Genomic DNA, 19,028 nt, shown 5'->3' with positions numbered 1-19,028 from the left:
GTAAAGTATATTGCACAGTATCTAAAATAAAGTTTAGTTTTGACTGAATACACTCAAAAAGGGACCTATAAATATTAGAGAGCTGTAGTTAAGAACTTACATGACTGTTTTAAATACTATTGATTTAAACCACTGGCTAGATTTTATGAATCAAAGTGTAATTTCCAAGCTTTGGCTATATTTCTCATCACTAAAGCACTCTCTCTTGTGTGCCTTTAGCAGCTTTCCAGACATTCAACACGGGATTAAATGATAGTAGTTACAATGATCAATAGGTTAAGACCGGTACAATCACTCTTACCGCTAATGACCTCGGTAGTAATGGGTAATAAAGTGTGGGCTATAATAGCCTATTGCTGGTGCTGCATGCCCTTTGATTCCTAGTATTACCAGGGACTAGCTACATGAAAAAGTTGGACGTTGGGAGTTAAGAGAGTGGATATATAGGCCATCATTCTTAACTATTTAAATTCCTCAAACCGCACGTGAGACCATGCTTGCCTGGGACACGCGTGTCGTTGTTAACACGGTAGTTTCTGGTTTATTTGGATTTGTGAAAGGTTTCCCTGGGTTGCTTTTGTGATAAGCTGAAGTACAGACCTTGGCTAGCTGTGGCTGTTTGCCGTGCTTATAGGTGGAAGGCAGGACCTTCTCTATAGAGGGGCAGATGTGGTGTGAAAATGGGGTTTTGGATGGTGAAATGAAGTTGAGTGATCAACGCACACTTGCACTCCTAGGTGTGCCATATAGATACACATATACACACTTTGGGGTTTTTGCCCTTGCTCATTACGCGCTTCTGTTCTAGCAAAGAGTGTGCAGCTAGGAGATTCTTCACCGGAAGGTACATGGCCAGTTTTCAAAGGTAGGGTCAAATCCTCAGATTTATCCCAAGATAAATATGCAAAAAGCCATGGAAGTGAATGGGAGTTGTCTCCACATAGCTGACGGCAGAATGCGGCCCTTCTATTAATCACCGATGTGTAGGGTTTACAGCACCCCACCCTATTCCTGTCTGTATCCCTGCTTGTCGTCATAAATCTAACTGAAGAGTATTTGTGTTGTCTATCTTCCAAGAAGGGCACAGAAAACATACTTAAACATGCTTCCTCTTCTGTTTGCTCAGTCCGACTTCAGAAAGGTAGTACAAACCCGAGGGTAAAATAAACTTCTCTGGGGAGGAGAATAATGAAGGTGAGTCACACTTTGGGGCGAAGACAGTGACGGCAGGATTTAATTAAATAATTTTCTACTCCCAGAAAAGTTTTTAAAAGCGTGTGGATTAAGGTATTCTGAAATGATGGGGTTATCCATCCCGGTGACTCAGTGTCCTCGCAGCTGGTCCTGCGTGGCGAGGCAGTGGCATTCCTGTAGCCATGGGCAAGCGATGCCAGCAGCGGGAGAACGGCCACTGGCTTCGGTGGGACTGGCGTTTGACCCGTAATTAATCTCCATTTGCCTGCACTCACACCGGCCTGGAGCACGTTAGATACACAGGAAGGTGCTGGTGCCATGGGGAGCGCGCTGGGGACCTCGCCGAGTTTGCATTAATGGGATGTCGGAGCGCGTGAGCCTGTGTGGGGCTTGGCTCAGATGTTTCCGAGGCCGTGTCTGGCCCTGGCACACAACATGTACACAACAACACGGGGAGATGCGCAGTGTACATGCGTCTGACCTTCAGGAACCATTTTTAGTTCATCAAAATTAGTGATGCTGAGAAATCAGGACATCAGTGCATAATGACTGTGAAATTAGGAATGAGAGCTTGCTATGCAAATGACAGGACAAATCATGTGAAAAAGTCAAGATAAACTGCATATTAAGACATTATGTTACATAAAATTAATACTGCATTTCTCTCTTGCTTACTACTACACTGGAAGATTATTTTTTTTTTAAACTCCTTTATCTTCGCATCAGCTATTGTCTGCTGATTTTTTTTTTAAACGAGGTGCACAGAAAAAGTGCTAAACATATTATTACCTTTTATTGTAATACATGAGATGACAGGAGATCCTTTTTAGCAAAGTATATCCTTTACTGCTTTTAGTTTTGTGCTGTCACGTATTTGATTTGAAACTATAGAAAAGTCAGGTGCTTAAATATTACTGTTAAAACTCATATGGGTTTTGTCTTTTCCTCTATTGTTTTTTTTTTTTTTCTTCTCCTTTTCTTTTCCTTTTTTGGGGTGGAGGGTAGAGGGGTGGGTTTCTCGGGAAATAGTCTTCTTGCATTACTAGGACTGACAAAATGGTTCTCATGTAGTCTGCAAATTAAACACAAGTGCAGTGATTATTTTGAATAGCTAAATTACATTCTAGAAAGCTTGCAGAATTCATAGCATTGTCATTAGGTATCCGCTTGAATACAATTTGTGTAACCTTGGCCAAGACAGCCTGTCATTTTAATGTCAGTGTTTTATCTGAACAAGACATCATCCTTTCAGATACAGTGTACAGGTTCCTTGCAAAGATGCCCGTGCAGAAACGTGTTAACAGTTGCAAATATGAAATGCTATCAAGTTCATCACTGTAGCTGTTTGTCACTGAAATGTCATGGAAAGCGGCTTTTAATGGTATCTCACATAATATGAAAGAATTGAAGACATCTGTATGCTGGGTGAATATGGAATGGTAAAGACATCGTGGTAGGGCCTTGCTGTTAAAATTGCATAGGAGTCTAGTGCCGTTATTCACATCACTGAGCCTTCCTTCAATTTCCTTAAAAACCTGTCGTAATAGGGTCTAGATCGCATCAGCCTGGGATACTGGGCTGCTGGATTTCTGCACGGAAGGCAAGGGCTTTCTGGGAGGGAAAGGACCTAGTTGGCGGATTCTTGTAAAAATAATTAAATCGTAACAGTGTTTGTCATGTTATTGCGAAGGGAATTCTTATAAGTGAGCAATGTTTTGCGAAAGGGGAACTTAGTCGCTGGGAAAATGTGTGGTGGGTACTTCTGCCCGCTGTGGTGGGCTGTGAGGGCACCCCCGGTGCCAGGCACGGGGGTGGTGGGTGGTGCGGGGGAGTTGTGGCGATGTGCTCTGACCCCCTCTGCACTTTCCTCTTGTGCTTCAGGTTCCAGTGTCGGTGGCTATGATGACACCTCAAGTGATCACTCCCCAGCAAATGCAGCAGATCCTCCAGCAACAAGTGCTAACTCCCCAGCAACTCCAAGTCCTGCTCCAACAGCAGCAGGCACTCATGCTTCAACAGGTAATTGTTTCCTTAACAGCTGCTCGGGTGGCCCCTGCAGATCCTAGAGGGCTTCGCCTCCCAAAACGTTCCTGCGGAGAGAAGCTGCCCATGTCTCAGGTCCAAACCTTGGAGCAGCCATGCGCTGAGATGAACTGACTGCTCTTTTGTTTTTAATTCTAGAAATAGCTACTGGAAACAAATCCAGGGAGCAGTGCTAGGAGCGTTTCCAAGATCAGCTAAATAATACAGATGCATATTTAAGTGTCAGGACTTCGGCAGATGTCCCTGTTGCTTTTGCCTGCATCCCCCAGAAAGCATGGTGTGTCCTGACTAATGGGAATAAACACGGTAGTATGGTGACACTTGCCATTTTAGACGTCGTTACGTCCATCTGGAACTGTAAAGGACTATGGATACGGTGGCAATAAAAGCAGAGAGGTTTGCAAGCCTTAATCTGTTTGATTTCAGCCAACGTATGCCGTGCGGTGTGTCAGTGTTTCTCACAGCCCGTGGTCCTTTTTCAGCTGAAAAGTTTGCCACCGACGAGCCCCAAGGCTCCGTTATCAGAGGACATGGCACAGCGGGGGCTCACGAGTCCCGGGCGGGTGGCAGCATCCGCCCCAGCCCGATTTTGCGTGCTCCCTCCTGCCCGCGCCCGAGCGCTGCCTGCACGGCGCACATCTGGGGAGCGGGGAGGAGGAGAGTATTTCCCAGGATGTCTATGCATGTATTGAACAACACTTAATACAGTCAAACCCTATCATTTAGAAAGCATGTGTGTTTCACAACAGAGATTCGCCAGGCTCTCTCAGCAAGGGCATTCTGGCTTTGTTGTTACAATCAAAGGTCATTCCTTGCCTTATTTTAATTAGTTTGTGTAGAAAATGGTATGTTTTTCATCAGTTCATTTTGGAGATTACTTTTCAAACGATAATGCCAAGAATAGTCAGTGTGCACTGAATTTATTGTTGAGTTTCAAACTAAAGGTCAGACCATTACAGATAAAAGGATGCTATTTTTCACATCACAGTTTGTGTGTTACACCAAAAGGGACACTGAATTGGCTCTCCACTTTGTTACTTACCATCTTTCCTTTTCTTTGTAGCAGCAGCTTCAAGAGTTTTATAAGAAACAACAGGAACAGTTGCAGCTTCAACTTTTACAGCAACAACATGCTGGAAAACAGCCTAAAGAGGTACAGACAATACCCATTTTACTTTCAAACCGCAGATCCCCGGGGACTGTCTAGTGGCTATTAAACTGTCATTCATCTTATAAATGATTGCACAACTGAACTGACTCTATCGGGTCTCAGCTTTCAGATTTAGAGTTATTGTCCTGTTTTCGCCTGTGTTTTCCTGTGCTTTCCATTTGCTTGCTGCCACATATTTTATAGCAGGGGACCATGCCTTGATGTTCGGTATGAGTACTGGAGCAAGCATCTAGACTTGTATCTTGGGAGAGTGCTTTTGGAAGTTAGTTATGTTGGAGAGGGGAGGGGGCAAGCAGCCGGCCCAGATACCGTGCTGTCCGCTGGAAGCAGGGCAGAATGCCAAGAGACATTGGGTTTGGACTTGCCGTTTCCAGTGGAGAGGTTCTGGTTGCAGGTTCCTCGCAGCGTGGGCTTAGCAGGGACTGACCGCACTGGAGCATCATCGGTGGCGACACCGAGAAGCGAGGTCTGGGAGGCAGAGGTAGCATGGGAACGCTGCCCGTTCACGGCGTGGTGGCAGGAGACCTTGCTGTGATGCCACCATGGTCCATGGCAGGAATGGGACGGGCCCGGGCACTTTCTGCCTGTCCTTTAAATACACTTCCCTTTCAAAATACCTGTCATGTCCTAAACTTTGTTGATTGTGGTGTGCTGAAATTTAATTTTGCTGCAGTTACATTTCTTTTTAAGGCACCGAGTTCACCTCTGGAGTCACGAGGCGTTCGAGGCTTCCATGTTTAATCTGACATCAGTGCTGGCTTGGGTAGATCCTCGAAAGCTGCCTCTTGGCACGAGATGCTGCACGATGTCCTGCGATAGCGGCAGCACTTCTGTGTCACTTCACAAACGGCGTTGCTCAAAGCGTGCATCAATTCCTGCCCCCTGCCTGCCCCCCCTTGAAATTTTGGTACATTGTGCCACCTGTGCCAAGTTTTAACCCAGAGTGAATTTTTCCAGCTGAGTTATAAACCCTTGAAAATAGGGGGGTTTATAATGGAAACGCTGACACAACCTTAACCATAGCGCGCTTACGGGCACCACTATAATAAAAAAGGAACAGATTAAAAAGTGTCTAAAATGTAAATCTAAAGGACTAACAGTAATTAAAATGGAAATGGCACAGGGAGGGAAGGCATGTAATTGTGAGATATCACTGTGCAGAATGCTCTCAGCTTTGTTTTGCTGGCTGTTTTTCTAATTCAGTAGGGCTTACTCATCAGTGGCAGTTCAATGCGCGTTAATGACTCTGGGATGCAGGCATCACTCTGGACAAAGAAATGATTATTGTGCGGTCAAAAGAAGTTCAAAGACAAGAAGGGAATTTCAGTTTTTTCCTTAGAGATCCACATTCAAGAGCATATAAATTAAGCCAAATGTTAAAAACCACAGTCTGAAAGCTGACTTCAAAGTCACAACTCTCTAATTAATGAACTGCGAGTTTCAGTTTGGACAAGTCGTGGTTTGATGCGCCCATAAATCAACATGACAGGTCTGTTTCACAGTCTCAGACAGCGCTTGTCATTGAGTCACATCAGATGTAAACACAGCAGAAAAAAGAGGGAATATGAAGGAGGTGCAATTGATCAACAGAATTGGTAAAAACCCACTTTTGAAACGCATTATGCATGATCACAGGAAATGGCGATAGCCTCAAGAGGCTTTCTCCTTCTGCTGTTGCTTTTTTGAATCAGATTTCTAACAGCCTTCAAAAGGGAGAATAAGAATTATGGAGCTTCTCCCCTGTGGCTGGCAGGCAATAACCCCCTGTTGTTATTTTGTGCTTCTTTCTTTTCAAAGGCGTCAAAATTTAGTTTTTTAAAGATCTTTAACTCTATATTTGAAGACAAACAATAAAGGGCTGCCACTGTCATTCTTATCAGTTACCAGGGATTGTATTTTTTCTTTCTGTTGCCACTTCTTATTAACCTCTTATTTGGTCTATTAGACATAGTTTTGAATGCAAGCCTGCATGCTGGGAGAACATGAAAGTTCAGATGAGCTCAGAGGGCAGATAAAGAAATTTGAAGGGGAAAGTTACACAGCAGAATGAACGATAAAAGTTAACTCTTCTAAATTGCTGTTGTCAGACAGGAGAGCATCTCAGACACAAAGATGAGGGCTCGGAGCTTAAAGAAAAAAATACTTTGTGTTAAAAAGACGAGAAGGGGAGTTAGACAATGTGATGGCATTTCAATATCTAACACACTGATTTACTGTGGTCACACTTCTGATATTACAATATCGAAAGCAACAATAAGGACGGACTCCTTCCTGGTTCAAGAAGAGCATTTTAACAGGGTAGCTGTGCAGAGAACAAGGGGCCCAAGTCTTTGCAGCGTTTGCTACGGTTCCGGCGGGGGGGGGGGGGGGAGGGGGCAATTTTCGCTGATGGTTTTCATGGAGGCCTGTTTGGATGATGCATTTCAGCCCACCCCACAGGTTTGTTCATTCAGCCCGTTTTCCCTGCCTTAAGGAGGTTATTCTTGCTCAATTAGCATGCCAGCGGTGCAATGGTGGTCTTTCTTTTTTTTTTTTTTTTTTTTTTTTTTTTTTTTTTAATCCTTTTTCTTTCCCCTGCTTCTCTCTCGTACTAAAACTGACGGTGGGGTCACATGGTGAGCAGTGCCGTGTTGGGGACTGGCGGCTGCCGTGCTAACGAGGGCCGGGTTTGTACCTTGACAGATGGAACAAGTGTATTCATGTCCTGTGTCCCCCAAGTCATTTTCTTCGTGCCTTGTCCTATTGTGCTGTCGTGAAAGAAGGAAAACACAACAAATCTCCCAAGCTCCGCCGGTAAAAGGGATGTGACCCCCAAGCAGGATAACAGAGGGACCCCAGTAAGGCTTCTGGCAGGTTTTACTGGAGGGCTGCGTGGCATAGCAGAGGGTGAGCACCGCGTGGTGCCCGACAGCGAGCCCGCAGCCCTGCGCCCGCCGCTCCCGAAAGCGGGGGCTCCCCAAGGCCGGGGGGGCCCAGAGCCACGGGGGGGGGGGGGGGGTCCGGCCTGGGGCCACAGCGTGGGATGGAGCGGGTTGTTTTCCAAATGGGGCCGTTTGTCCTCCGGCAGTTGTGACAGTTTATGTTAGGCAGTAGGGAGTAACCTAAGAAAGGAAAACAGACCTTTGACAGAAGCTTTAGGGAGGGGATCAAAAATGCAAGTTTTATCAGGATATTTCAGCATTTTAACACTGACTACTGACCTGACAACAGGACTGCACTGAGACCTTTTTTGTATGCATTCAATTGTGAGAAGTAAACAAACTGCCTTGTATCCTGTGTTTGGTAACTGGGTGGGGAGCGCAGTTTGGCAACGTGTCTTGCTTTTAAATTCTTTCTTGGACAATGGGCCTTGTATACTTTTATATCCTGGCTTTTCAAAGTAAAGAGTGTTCAAGAGCTTTTCTTAGGATAGCTGAGAAGACAACCAAATGGGCATCAGTCAATTTATATAAAGGTGTTTTTTTCTTTCCTTTTTTTTTGAAACAGCAACAACAAAAAACAAAACCAAAACCATGCTAACTTTACACTCAGGCAGCAAATAGGTAAAACACAGCTTACTGTAACTAGATTTTTGTGGAATACCATTTATTATAGATATAAAATACATAATAAGGATATATATTTAGCGAATGAATATTGATGGAGGCAAACACTAACTCTTAATGTAACTGTTGCTGGGGCTTGTGTTCATCTGGTGCTGTTACATAGTTGCAGCAGCTGGATCTCTCTGAGCAAGCTGTTGCAAAGAAATGAAAACTCTCCAAGTTTTAGGATAACTAAACACCTAGTTATTTAACTGTGTTCTTGATGTCCTAGATTGTCTTTGGAAATAAGGTAGATGGACTTTATAAAGCAGATAAATTGACGGTTGGGTCAGTTGTGGGTGTACAGTTGGTTGCAGTGTTAGGGTTGGTGGGGCGTGGTGGTACAAGGAGGTGGGGGCCAGATCCCTGGCTGGTGTCTGTCAGTCCTACTCCCGCAGCTCTGGTGGATATATTTTTTTTTTTTCCCCTACTTGACACCCGTAGGGAATGGGGCCAGCGATCCTCTGGCTTGGTGTCAAGGAAGGGCGACAGAAAGCTTGGGAGCTGGCTGGGGTTTGTGAAAGTATGCAGTTTTGTAAGAGTTAATTTTCTTTCCGTAATTGTTAGCCATAATGTGTATAAGACCTCCACCTTGATATGATTCCTAGCAGATTAGGGATATTAGATAATTTCCTTCTATTTATTGTACTACTGCACTGTATTATCTTTCTATCACTCAGATAATTACTAAGGAAATCTACATTAATTTTTTTTGGCTAGCACAAGGAACTGCTAAACACTGGCATGATGTATTGATGTTTTACACAACAAAAGTTTTCCTCCTGTCATTGTACAATAAATAAAAAGATATTTATCAAAATGCAAAGCCTTTCATGGATTTTAAAGAACAAAGCAAATAAAATACAAGATGAGCATGGAAGTAAAACCTAGAGGCTTCCTTAACTGAACAAAATTAAGGACTCTGAAGCCTGGAGTACTGTACATATTAAACACTCACATTCAAGTAAGATGTTGTTTGCTAAATTATGAATGTGTGTAATTAAAATCTAGTGGCTGTTTCTATGAAAGATTTACAATGTTATTTCATCGTTTGTCATGGCTAATTAACAATATTAGATGAAGTTTTTCTTCTTCAAAGGTCTGATTTTTTTCTCATTTATTTATGTCAGAAGTGATAAACAGAGTAGTTAAAAGCTTCTCTGGGTACAGTAGTGAGAAAAGCAACATGTTCTTTTACACCTCAAAGGTTCAAGGTTCACGTCCCTGTGGAGTAAAGCAACTCCATCTTCTTTCTAGTGAGAATAATTAAAATTTTCAAAGTGCAGAAGTAGCAGCCTTAAATACAGCACAGAATAATTCCAAACAGAACAGAAAGTATTGTGGGGCTTGATGGATGAAGAGGAGAGAGTAAGTATAAAATACTATAAATTAAGCCAGTCGTAATGCCTTAATAGTTGAGACAACCCTTGCATGAGCAAACAGGACACAGTGCAGGGTTGTTTTTCATTACATCTAAGTGTGATGTGATCGTGTGGTGTGATTCTCACGTTACACATGTTCTTTGCCTCAAAGAATTACCCGGGACTTTAACAGCCAGCAGCATTTGCTTCATCCGCCACTGAAATGCAGCCGCTTCTGGGGTAGAACGCGACCTCGTGGGCCAGGGCGATGCGGTAGCATGGACCAAGAAACGCTGCATACATTTTTAATTGGGATGGCAGGAGGGATTTAGGCAGGATGAAAGTAACCGCTGGAGGTGGGAATCGACTGCAGCCCTGTGGTTAGCTCTAGCACCTAAGCATGCCTTGGGGTCTTTGATACGGGGTGACGGGCTCGCTAGCTTGCCTTGATAACGGGTGACTGCGATCAGAAGTTGAAGTGTGTTGAGACAAGGAGCCCTGTAAATCCTCCATTAATGCTTTGCTCTGTATTGACAAACGTGCTTTTTTTTTGTTTTGTTTTGTTTTGTTTTTGTTCTTTTCCAGCCCCAGCAACAGCAGGTGGCTACGCAGCAGTTGGCCTTTCAGCAGCAACTCTTACAGATGCAGCAGTTGCAACAGCAGCACCTCCTGTCTTTGCAGCGTCAGGGGCTGCTAACCATCCAGCCTGGCCAGCCTACTCTGCCTTTGCAACCCCTTGCACAAGGTAGGTGAGGGGTGTGGGAGCTGCCGGCTGTCTGGCAAAGTGGTAGCATGCATGCACACACACACGAAATTGTCACTCGGTACCAGAGAAGGAGAGAAGTCTCATAGGCTCATAAAATAATAAGCACAGAAAAATCCTGACAGGCAGGGTGGGCATTATAGAGGTATTTTTTGAGAAGGGCAACGCTGAAATCGCGGGTCCACCCTGGCTAGCGGGAGGCAGGCAGTTTGGAGTTCAGATTCAATTTGCACAGCTATAGCCGGTCTGACGGGCTCGAAGCTGCTGGTTGTACTCATCTGGGCTTGAAATCCTTCACAGGGGGCGTCTTAATCGATTCTTGGTGCCGGGTTCATGGCTGAGAGTAGTGTGAGAGCAGCCTTTCCTTTTCTAAATGTGTTCCTTGGGCCCTTTCTGGTTCCAGCCTGGCGAGGAGCCGGGCACGGAGGAGCTCTGATCCGCACACTGCCGAGCTGTAGAAATTTGATTGCCCTTTGCTGCAGCTGAGAGGGAGAGGTGGCAGTGTCTCCTCTCCATGCCTGTTTACACAGCCTTCTATTCACTGCCTGTCTGCATCAGAGCCTCGTTCCTCCCTCCACAGTGAGGCAAATTGGGATTAACTCCATTTAATTTTAATGGTCTTATTGACAATTAGATCCTCCTACATCTTTATTCCGTCCTGCACTCTGCAAGAAGTTACTGCTTTGCTGACATCCCTATTTTTTCTTACCTTGTTGGTTTTTGGGTTTTTTTTAAGATATTGATACATTGAAAGCCATAACTACTTAAATTACACTACTTTTGACAGTGATTATAACCTGGGGTTTTTATTCTGTCTTCGCCTCTTTGGCTTGAATTATTTTATTTTTTTTTAAACTGGGTTTGTCTGCAAGCCTGGGGACATTTTAACAGACTTGCCTGAGCTCTGGCTGGTGTGATTAAGGCAGACAGAGTTGGCGTGGTTCAGGGAAGACCAGGTCTTTCAACCATGATGCTGGTAGTTCTGAATAATCATGCCTTTTGCTTCCCTTGCCCCATAATAAATTTAAACATCTACCTCAATAACTTGACTCAGCTCAGGTTGGATGATTTGGGCTCTTCGAAGCAGCCTCAGGGCTCCTACTACTTGCTAAACCATATAATGAATTTACATTCAGCTCTGTTCAGTTAAATAAATGGAGGGGATGGGACAAAACTGCTCCGGTTCTTTGCCCTCCTTTGTGTGTACGTAGCTGCAAGGAGAACAAGGTGGCTGGTGGGAATTAACTCGCGTGGATAAATGAAGACAAAACTGGGGAGCGGAGTCTGCCTTGTGGTGTGGCTGGCGTGGTTTATTTAGGCTTATTTTTGCCAGACCCACAAGGGTACATGAGCAGCAAACTCCTGTCTCGAGAGGCTGTGCTGCTGGGGACCTGGCGCCTCCCTCTGCGAGGGGCAGCGTAGTCTGCCAGTGTCCCGGAGCTGGGTGCCTGGTCCAGGCTGGTCCTCTGCTGGGTCGGAGGCTGATGCGTGGGAAGGTGATGCCTGGCTGGGGGCGGCATCAGGCCGAGGGTGGCAGTTAGTGGGTCACCATCGATGTGTGGTGTGATGGGGAGGAGGCGTGAAACCAGTCCAGGTAAAAGGGCATGTAGATGAAATGCCATTTGTACTTGGAAAATGTTACAGCGTGCATTAATTACGCTTCAGATTTATTGTCGGAAGCATCCCAGGCTGTTCCCACACACCCACCGGACTCAAGCTTCAACCTTTCTAATTTTTCCCACAGCTCCTATACTATTAAGTTTGCTCGGTAAGGTTCATTGTACAGTACATCAGTTAAGCTGTCCAAAGGAGGGCAATTGGGCAGTGACAAGACACGCTCATGTGTAATGTGAAAGAAATGAATGTGGTGATGCATGAAGTGTAATCTGTGCGGTAACACATCGGAGACACCAGTAGGTAATTCAGCAGTCGTGGCATTGATTGATATGGTTAGCAGGGTAGTGTAACTATTAGTCCTGGCAAAGAAGCGTATTTAAAACCTAAGGGGTGCTTGCTTGCATGCCGGAGACGACGTAAACATAAGCAGCAAGGGCTGGTTCGTGCAGGGAGATGAGCTGCGAGCGCTGGGGGCGGCTGGAGCCGGGGGCTTGGCGGCGGGAGGAAAGAGTAACTTGAGATTTCAGGCAGGTTGCAGTACAGCTCGATATTTTATTCTTTTTTATCAGAGAGACGATGGCTTAAAACTGATGTCATTATGAGGTTTAAATCAACTTTCTGCTTGCTTGAACATGGTCACCTGGGTATGGAGGTACAAGGACACAAAGAGGTTGAGCAACTCTGTTTGTCTTTGAGCCGGTGATACCTGGGGTTGGGAAATTGAGTTCCGTGAGCAGTAATCTGTCAACTGTCCCCACAACATACATTTTTTAAACCTGTGCCTACATTTTCTTTCATAATCAAGGGGACTAGTTGTCCTGAAAAATGCAATGAAGAGCCAGGGCTATAGTTTAAAATAATTGGTAATGGACACTTCTTACTTAAAAAAAAAAAAAAAAAAGATTGCGTACCTCGTGCCCTTTTGTTTTCAGAACAGTTTGCAAGAGTGAGACAAATACTCTAAATGTGCTTATAAAAAAAATAAAATCATTCCTCTAGAAAATGCAGCTATGAATTTGGTTAAAAGCATTTTGCTTTTCTTCTTAAGCATCTGTAATAGTGATAAATGTTTCTAAGGAGAGAATGCTACTTTGTAAGTGATATTTTTGTTATGGTTTTAGAACTAATACATTGTTTAAAGCTGTATTTTAGTTTCATTTTAGTTTTTAGTGCTCGCCCATTGTCTTACACAAAACAGCACATCCTTTAATGTTATATTTGTGTAATCTTTGCTGCTTTCTATTTAGACACATCTATAATCTAGATTTTACATCTGTACATAACAGTTTAAAAATAAACCACATTTCGGCAGTGTTCTGAGCTGCAAGAGCTAGATCTTTAGTATCTGCAAAATGAAACTACAAATCACACTTCAGATCACCAGTGAGTGAAAATAATAGGACTGAGACATCTGGGTGCTTGATTGCTCCCGTAGATTTGGCAGTTTCAGGTCTAAATCCCGTTGCTGGTACATATGAAGTTGCAGCACTGGCAGTAGCGATCTTGGGTAATTGCAGCGCAGTTCTGGGAATCTGACTTGAAATTTAGCTCTCGCTGTTAAAATGAAACTGTTAAATGGTAAATTACATAATTTATTGCGAGTGTTCGTGGATCTATTTGACTTGCTTTTACCATTTGTTCTATTATTTTATTTAACCATTTTGCTGATGAGTAATGAGCGTACCTTTCAGCTGCCCAGTTTGACAGGCTAGTTAGGAATTCTCTCCAGAATTATTCCAAAAGAACTAAATTTGGGGAAGGATGAGAGAGGCTTTTTTTTTTTTTTTTAAATTGTATTTTATTAATCGAGTGATGTGTTCATTTTTAAGCGACTGGTTGAGTGCAGATGTGTATGACATCACAGTTAACTCTTTAATGTCACCCAGCCTGAAATCCTCCTTATTATCTCCAGCATTTTTTCCACATGCAATTGGGTATATTTTATTTTTCTTTCAATACGCGGTGTAGTTGTCATTAATGCTAATATGAGTTACGCTTCTGTAGGAAGTTAGACCAAAGACCTTGACTTTCAGAGGATGTACAGCCAGATACAAATACTACATGTGTGTATATTTTAATGACTGTAAGACTTGGAAGCTCTTCCTTGGGATAAAGGATTAGTAGATCCAGAAGTGACCGAGAGGAGAGAGGGGGACAGGGAGAAGAGCATGGCTGCTAGCCTGTCTCTAATTAAAAACCTGCAGAAATCGAGATAAGGGGGTAGTGGCCAAAAAGAAAAGGAAAAAAAAAAAAAAGGGCAAAAAAAAAAAAAAGTGCCCAGTTATTCTTTCCCTATTTGCTTATTCTGGAAAATAAAAATAGGTGTCGACTCATACGGTCTCATATCAATATGTTATCATCAACAGACAAGTCTATTCACTATTGTTTCAATTGAGTAAACAGTGGTGTAAGGGTCAGCCGTGCTCACAGGTAATTGTTAGTGCACAGACAGTCCTGTCAAGCGTGTTAGCTAAAAATACATCCCACACTGTCACTTCGCAAGGTGTTTGAAAATAATAGCCCCGATGCAGCAAAACAGGACATAGGCTTGTGTACTGACCTTTTTCTTTGTTTAATTTGCTCAGAGGTTTAATTTCAGAGGACAAGTAATAATTGAATATGTCTAATAACTAAATGCTCATTTGGGACAAAATCCATCAAAATATAATTGGCATTTGGGTCTGATGAAAGGAAAGTGACGTGGCTTTAGAGACACGGACATGTCCTAAGAATATCTGATCACTTAATGTATAAATTGAAGCCTCTTTCATAATATATATTAATTGCAGATACTTAAGGATTGTAGCATTTTTTTGTGGTGAACCGTTACCGGAGACCAACTGTTTTTGTTAATGCTACTCTCAGAAAGGCGGGGAAGGTTATTGGTCTGTCGTGCAATAATTTACTCCTCTTTGATATGCAAACGATCCACGGTGAATATAAAAAAATCCTATCAGACTCATTTCACAGTTCTTAACCACTTAGATTCTCTGGAGTCTATCGCCTCATTAGACCAGTGCTCTCCAAAGCTAGCATAATTAAAATCTTTAACAGTTTAGCAAAGTAAAGATGTTTGGCTGATCACGTTGAGATGATTATCTATCCATTGTATTCTAAATGACAAAAATAAATTAAATTTAGACCTTGGCATTTTTTATTATGTGTTTCAAATGAATATAATGCATACTCCCTCTTTTTTCTTTTTCTTTTTTTTTTTTTTTTTATTTCAATACCTTAGGTTTGGTGAGATACATGCCTGTGTGAGCTGCTGCTATACACTCAGAAAATGGCAGGTTTCCTTAGGATAGCCCCAGTGCTGCAATATGGTGAAACAATGAACAGTCATCCAAGTGATGGTCTGGAAGCACAGCGATGAGAAATCTCTTGAAAAACACACAGACACTGGCTTTTATCCCCCCCCACCCCCCAAATATTTAAGTGATGTGTCTCTCGCTACTGCTAATTTTTTCCCATGGCCTTCTCTGAAAGAGCACTGAAATAGTCTTCAGTGAGAGAAACTTGACTTGTTTGATCATGTCACAAACATAAGCTTTATCCACAAGCATGATCTCAGTGCGCGCCCGTGTCACGCTGACGTGCGTGGCCCCCCCCCTTCCAGCCTTCGCTCTGGCCCAGTGCAGTTTGCAAAGTTTTCACTTGCATTATTTATGGAATGCTGTGTCCTAACCCTGGTGTCCATTTTGGCACAATTAAAAAAAAAATATTTTTTTTTATTATTATTTCTTGAAGCTTATTTTATATTTTCATTTTACTTTTGAATGGCTCATTAGCATTGATCTAAGAAATGACAGTAATAATAGTGTTACTTGTATAGAAAGTTACACAGTTTTTCAGTAGACACATCCATCAATTAAGCGAGCAGTTCAAGAAACCAAAATTAATGAGAAAGATAGGTGTGTTAATGAAATAATCATAGTATAATCAATTTGACTGTTAAAATTTGAAAAGCATTTCAGGAAGACAATATGAATTCATAATTTATGTCTAAAAGTGATTAATAAAAACTGTATTTAATAACAAAGCTATTTGTCATCATTTAAAACTTAAGCACAAAATTAGTCATATTGTGGTTTGTGTTGTCATAATAATAAAGCTGAGTGGTGTTTTTTTTTCCTAAGACCTTCCTTTCTTTTAAAAACAGGTTAGAAAGTATTCACTTTCCTTAAAAAAAGGAGAGAAAAAAACTGGGGAAAAAAAGAAAAACATTTCTCCAGCTGACTGCAGCGTAGCCCTTGGTCACCTTTGTTGTCAGCCTTGCTGTGAGCGCAGGAGGGTTTCTGCCTCAGTAGGGACTCTGCAGATGGGCCCTCTGGTCTAAAAATGACAAAAAATAATAATAATTACCGTGGTGTTTGGAGTGGGTGTTGTATCGTGTGGATCCCCCTGCCCCGCACCACCGGATTTTGCATTACACAAGTATTGCAGGTCTCACATCAGAATATTTAGCAGAGTGTACAGTATTCGGGGTTAGCCTTTGGTTATTAAAAAACCCCCACCAATATGTGCAAAAAACACACGCGGGCACACACACAAAACTAACACTAGGCTTTGTTTACTGACTCTTTGATTTAATTACTGTTTGAAGACGGCCGAATTAGCTGTTAATTGATTTAATTATCCAATTTGTTTGTTTCAGGCATGATTCCAACAGAACTGCAGCAGCTCTGGAAGGAAGTGACAAGCTCGCACACAGCGGAGGAGGCAGCCAGCAACAACCACAGCAGCCTGGACCTGTCCACCACCTGCGTCTCCTCCTCCGCGCCGTCTAAGACCTCCTTAATCATCAACCCACACGCCTCAACTAATGGACAGCTATCGGTCCACACTCCTAAAAGGGAGAGGTAGGTGCCAGTGGGGTTTCCACCAGTCAGCATCTCCGAAAAGCGTGCCGAAATGATGGTGGAATTGTGGGGAGCGGTGGCCAACCGCCTTGGCCTCGGTTTTGTCCTTCACATCTTGCTCTGTCTGATCTTGGTGTGGTTGAATAGACTCTCCACTGGGCAGAATATGCTCCTTTTGTTCAGATCTTTATGGCTTGTTAATTGGATCAATGTGGGCACAATTAGCTAATTAGAAGTGCATTGGATAAGCGTATTGGGGGAAGTGTGAAGAGTGTAAGCTGTTTTTTTGAGTTTTGCATCATGGGTGGTGTTCCTCGTGATTTGCTTTGGGTTTGCAGGTTGGAGCTGAGGAAAAAAATCTGTTGGTCAGTACAGGCTGTTCTACCACCTGTTTTTCTGCCAAATTTCAGTGCCCCGTCTCATCCGATGCATTTGCCTTATTTTATTTTTTTTCTTTATTCTGTGTTTACCTGCTTTCACAAGGCAAGTTAGGCTTGAGTTCACCAGGTTTCTCTAAAACAAAGTGGATTTTTTCTTTTTTTTTTTTTTTTTTTTTTAAGTGCTGATAAAATTAGCTAACTGGTGGTGTTTGGCTTTTAAAAGTGTGAGTTAATTTGTACTTGTTAGGCTTGCATTGTTAAAAGAAATGGCTTCAATCAGGGGTTGTCTGTTGACGTGCTTCTCGGTGCGGGCTCTGCTTTATTCCAAAGGATGCTTTATTGCAGGTGTTGTTTCTTTACACCCCCAGATTTCACTGAGGCGCGTCTAAACAACATAACTCTTGCTTACGGTGAGATAGACGGTCCCAGGAGCTCAGGCCGTGGGTGCCAGCGCCTGCCGCTGCTTCAGCATCGCTGCTGGTGACGGTGGAGGAGGAGGAGGAGGAGGTGGAGGTGGAGAAGGGTCCCTGGGAGCGCGGGAGCAGTGTGGGCGCTGCAGGGAGGGCAGTGCTTCTTTGCATTCAGGAGAGTCCCTTTGCCCATCTAGGAACATTATAGCAGACACTAGTGAAAGCTGGATTTTATGGAAACTGATGGCTTTGTCTTTCTGTCCTCCCTTCATTCATTAGAAAGAGGATAATGGAATTTTTAAGCCATAGAGTTTGTATTTCTGGTGGTCTGAAAGTAGACTGATAGGGAAGCTATATAAATATGTCTTATGTCTTTCTAATATTAAGAAAATAGTGCTGTTGGGAATGGATAGATTTTAAAGGAGAGCATACCCAGTGTTGAAAGAACTGCTGTGTGTGTAAGGCATCGTTTTATATATCCGTCGCAAGGACGTGTGGGGGAACGTCAGCGTATACATTTATAATGCATGTAAGTGTCAAGGACATGGTTTTCATGAAGACTTACATGGGATACTAAAAACAATTTGATGTTTATTAAACAATTACATTCCCTTTTTGCTGCATATAGAGCTGAACAAGATGGGTTTATGACTTTTCAATAAATTTTTTATCTATGTTTTTCTTACCGAGTATATAAAATAAAAATCCATGCAGTGAAATGGATCTTCTTTCACTGAACAAGGCATGTGCTGTGTGCTGATGGCAGTCTGGCAGAGGAAACAGTGTGCCATTGCTGTTTAGTTTGAAATACGGTGGAAATACAGGAATGTTTTGAAGTAAGAATTTTCTCTGTGTATACTGTCAAGCAGAACTGGAAATCCATGTGTCTTGAGTCCTGTAATTGTGGCCTGGAGGCAATTGGGATCTATAAACAAGGTGATACATATGTTTTTATTAGTGAAGTTCCAGATAAATTAATTACAAAGGCATAAACATTCCATGGTACTGTTTTTGAGAGTGTCTTAGTTTAGAAGACTTAAAATCCTCCGTGGCTGAATTGATAGGTGTATTGTTAAAGCTTGCCATTATACTTTTCTTACATATCTATTGAGTTCTCTACAATATCAAAATACAAAAGTAGGTGTATTTAGGAATACAAATAAGAGAGCTACAGACTTTGCTTTATCTTGCCTCTATTTGGTATATGGAGGGTTTACGCCATCCATTTGCTGCAGTGATTGAATTACATCTTCATCCATAAGTAGAGCAGGAGACTACACGCAGAAGAATGCCTACTGATGCACTTAAGGGTTTTGTTGCAGTCTCATCAGGCACCGTGGTGCCTGCCTGGATTTCACATGACACAGAAACTCCTCTTGTTGAGATGTGTTGCGCTAGTTTCCTTTCTGAAAGGGTATTTATCTACGGGCAGGGAGTTCGGGGTGGTGAGTGAGCAGTTAGTAAGGAGTAGCTGTGCTCTGCTGTCAGGTGTGTATTTGAAAGCTCACAGAACGTGAAATTTTAGCATACTTCCAAAAGAGGCCACAGACATGAGCAGGGTTTGGGTAATTTTTTGATTGCAAAGGTTAAGACTGGAAAAAAATCGTGAGTCTGGTGGGAGCACGAGTTTGCTAGACTTGTAG

At 42.8% G+C, this 19,028-nt stretch overlaps 1 protein-coding gene across 18 annotated transcripts in view; it reads left to right on the top strand.

Moving 5' to 3' along the window:
• The window catches only part of FOXP1 (forkhead box P1), a 391,266-nt gene that overhangs the window by 310,503 nt on the left and 61,735 nt on the right, over window positions 1-19,028 (top strand). For 17 of the 18 annotated variants that reach the window (XM_055707728.1, XM_055707722.1, XM_055707725.1 and 14 more), the window contains 4 exons: window positions 3,076-3,213; window positions 4,301-4,390; window positions 9,939-10,098; window positions 16,391-16,595. In XM_055707728.1, the coding sequence (XP_055563703.1) occupies window positions 3,076-3,213; window positions 4,301-4,390; window positions 9,939-10,098; window positions 16,391-16,595 (593 nt within the window). The remainder of the gene's footprint in view (window positions 1-3,075; window positions 3,214-4,300; window positions 4,391-9,938; window positions 10,099-16,390; window positions 16,596-19,028) is intronic. The other variant, XM_055707731.1, reaches the window with a different exon arrangement.

This window comes from Falco cherrug, chromosome 4 (genome assembly GCF_023634085.1).
Source record: "Falco cherrug isolate bFalChe1 chromosome 4, bFalChe1.pri, whole genome shotgun sequence".
NCBI lineage: Eukaryota > Metazoa > Chordata > Aves > Falconiformes > Falconidae > Falco > Falco cherrug.
Note: the sequence above shows the minus strand (reverse complement) of the source record. Positions and strands in the feature narration are given on the sequence as shown.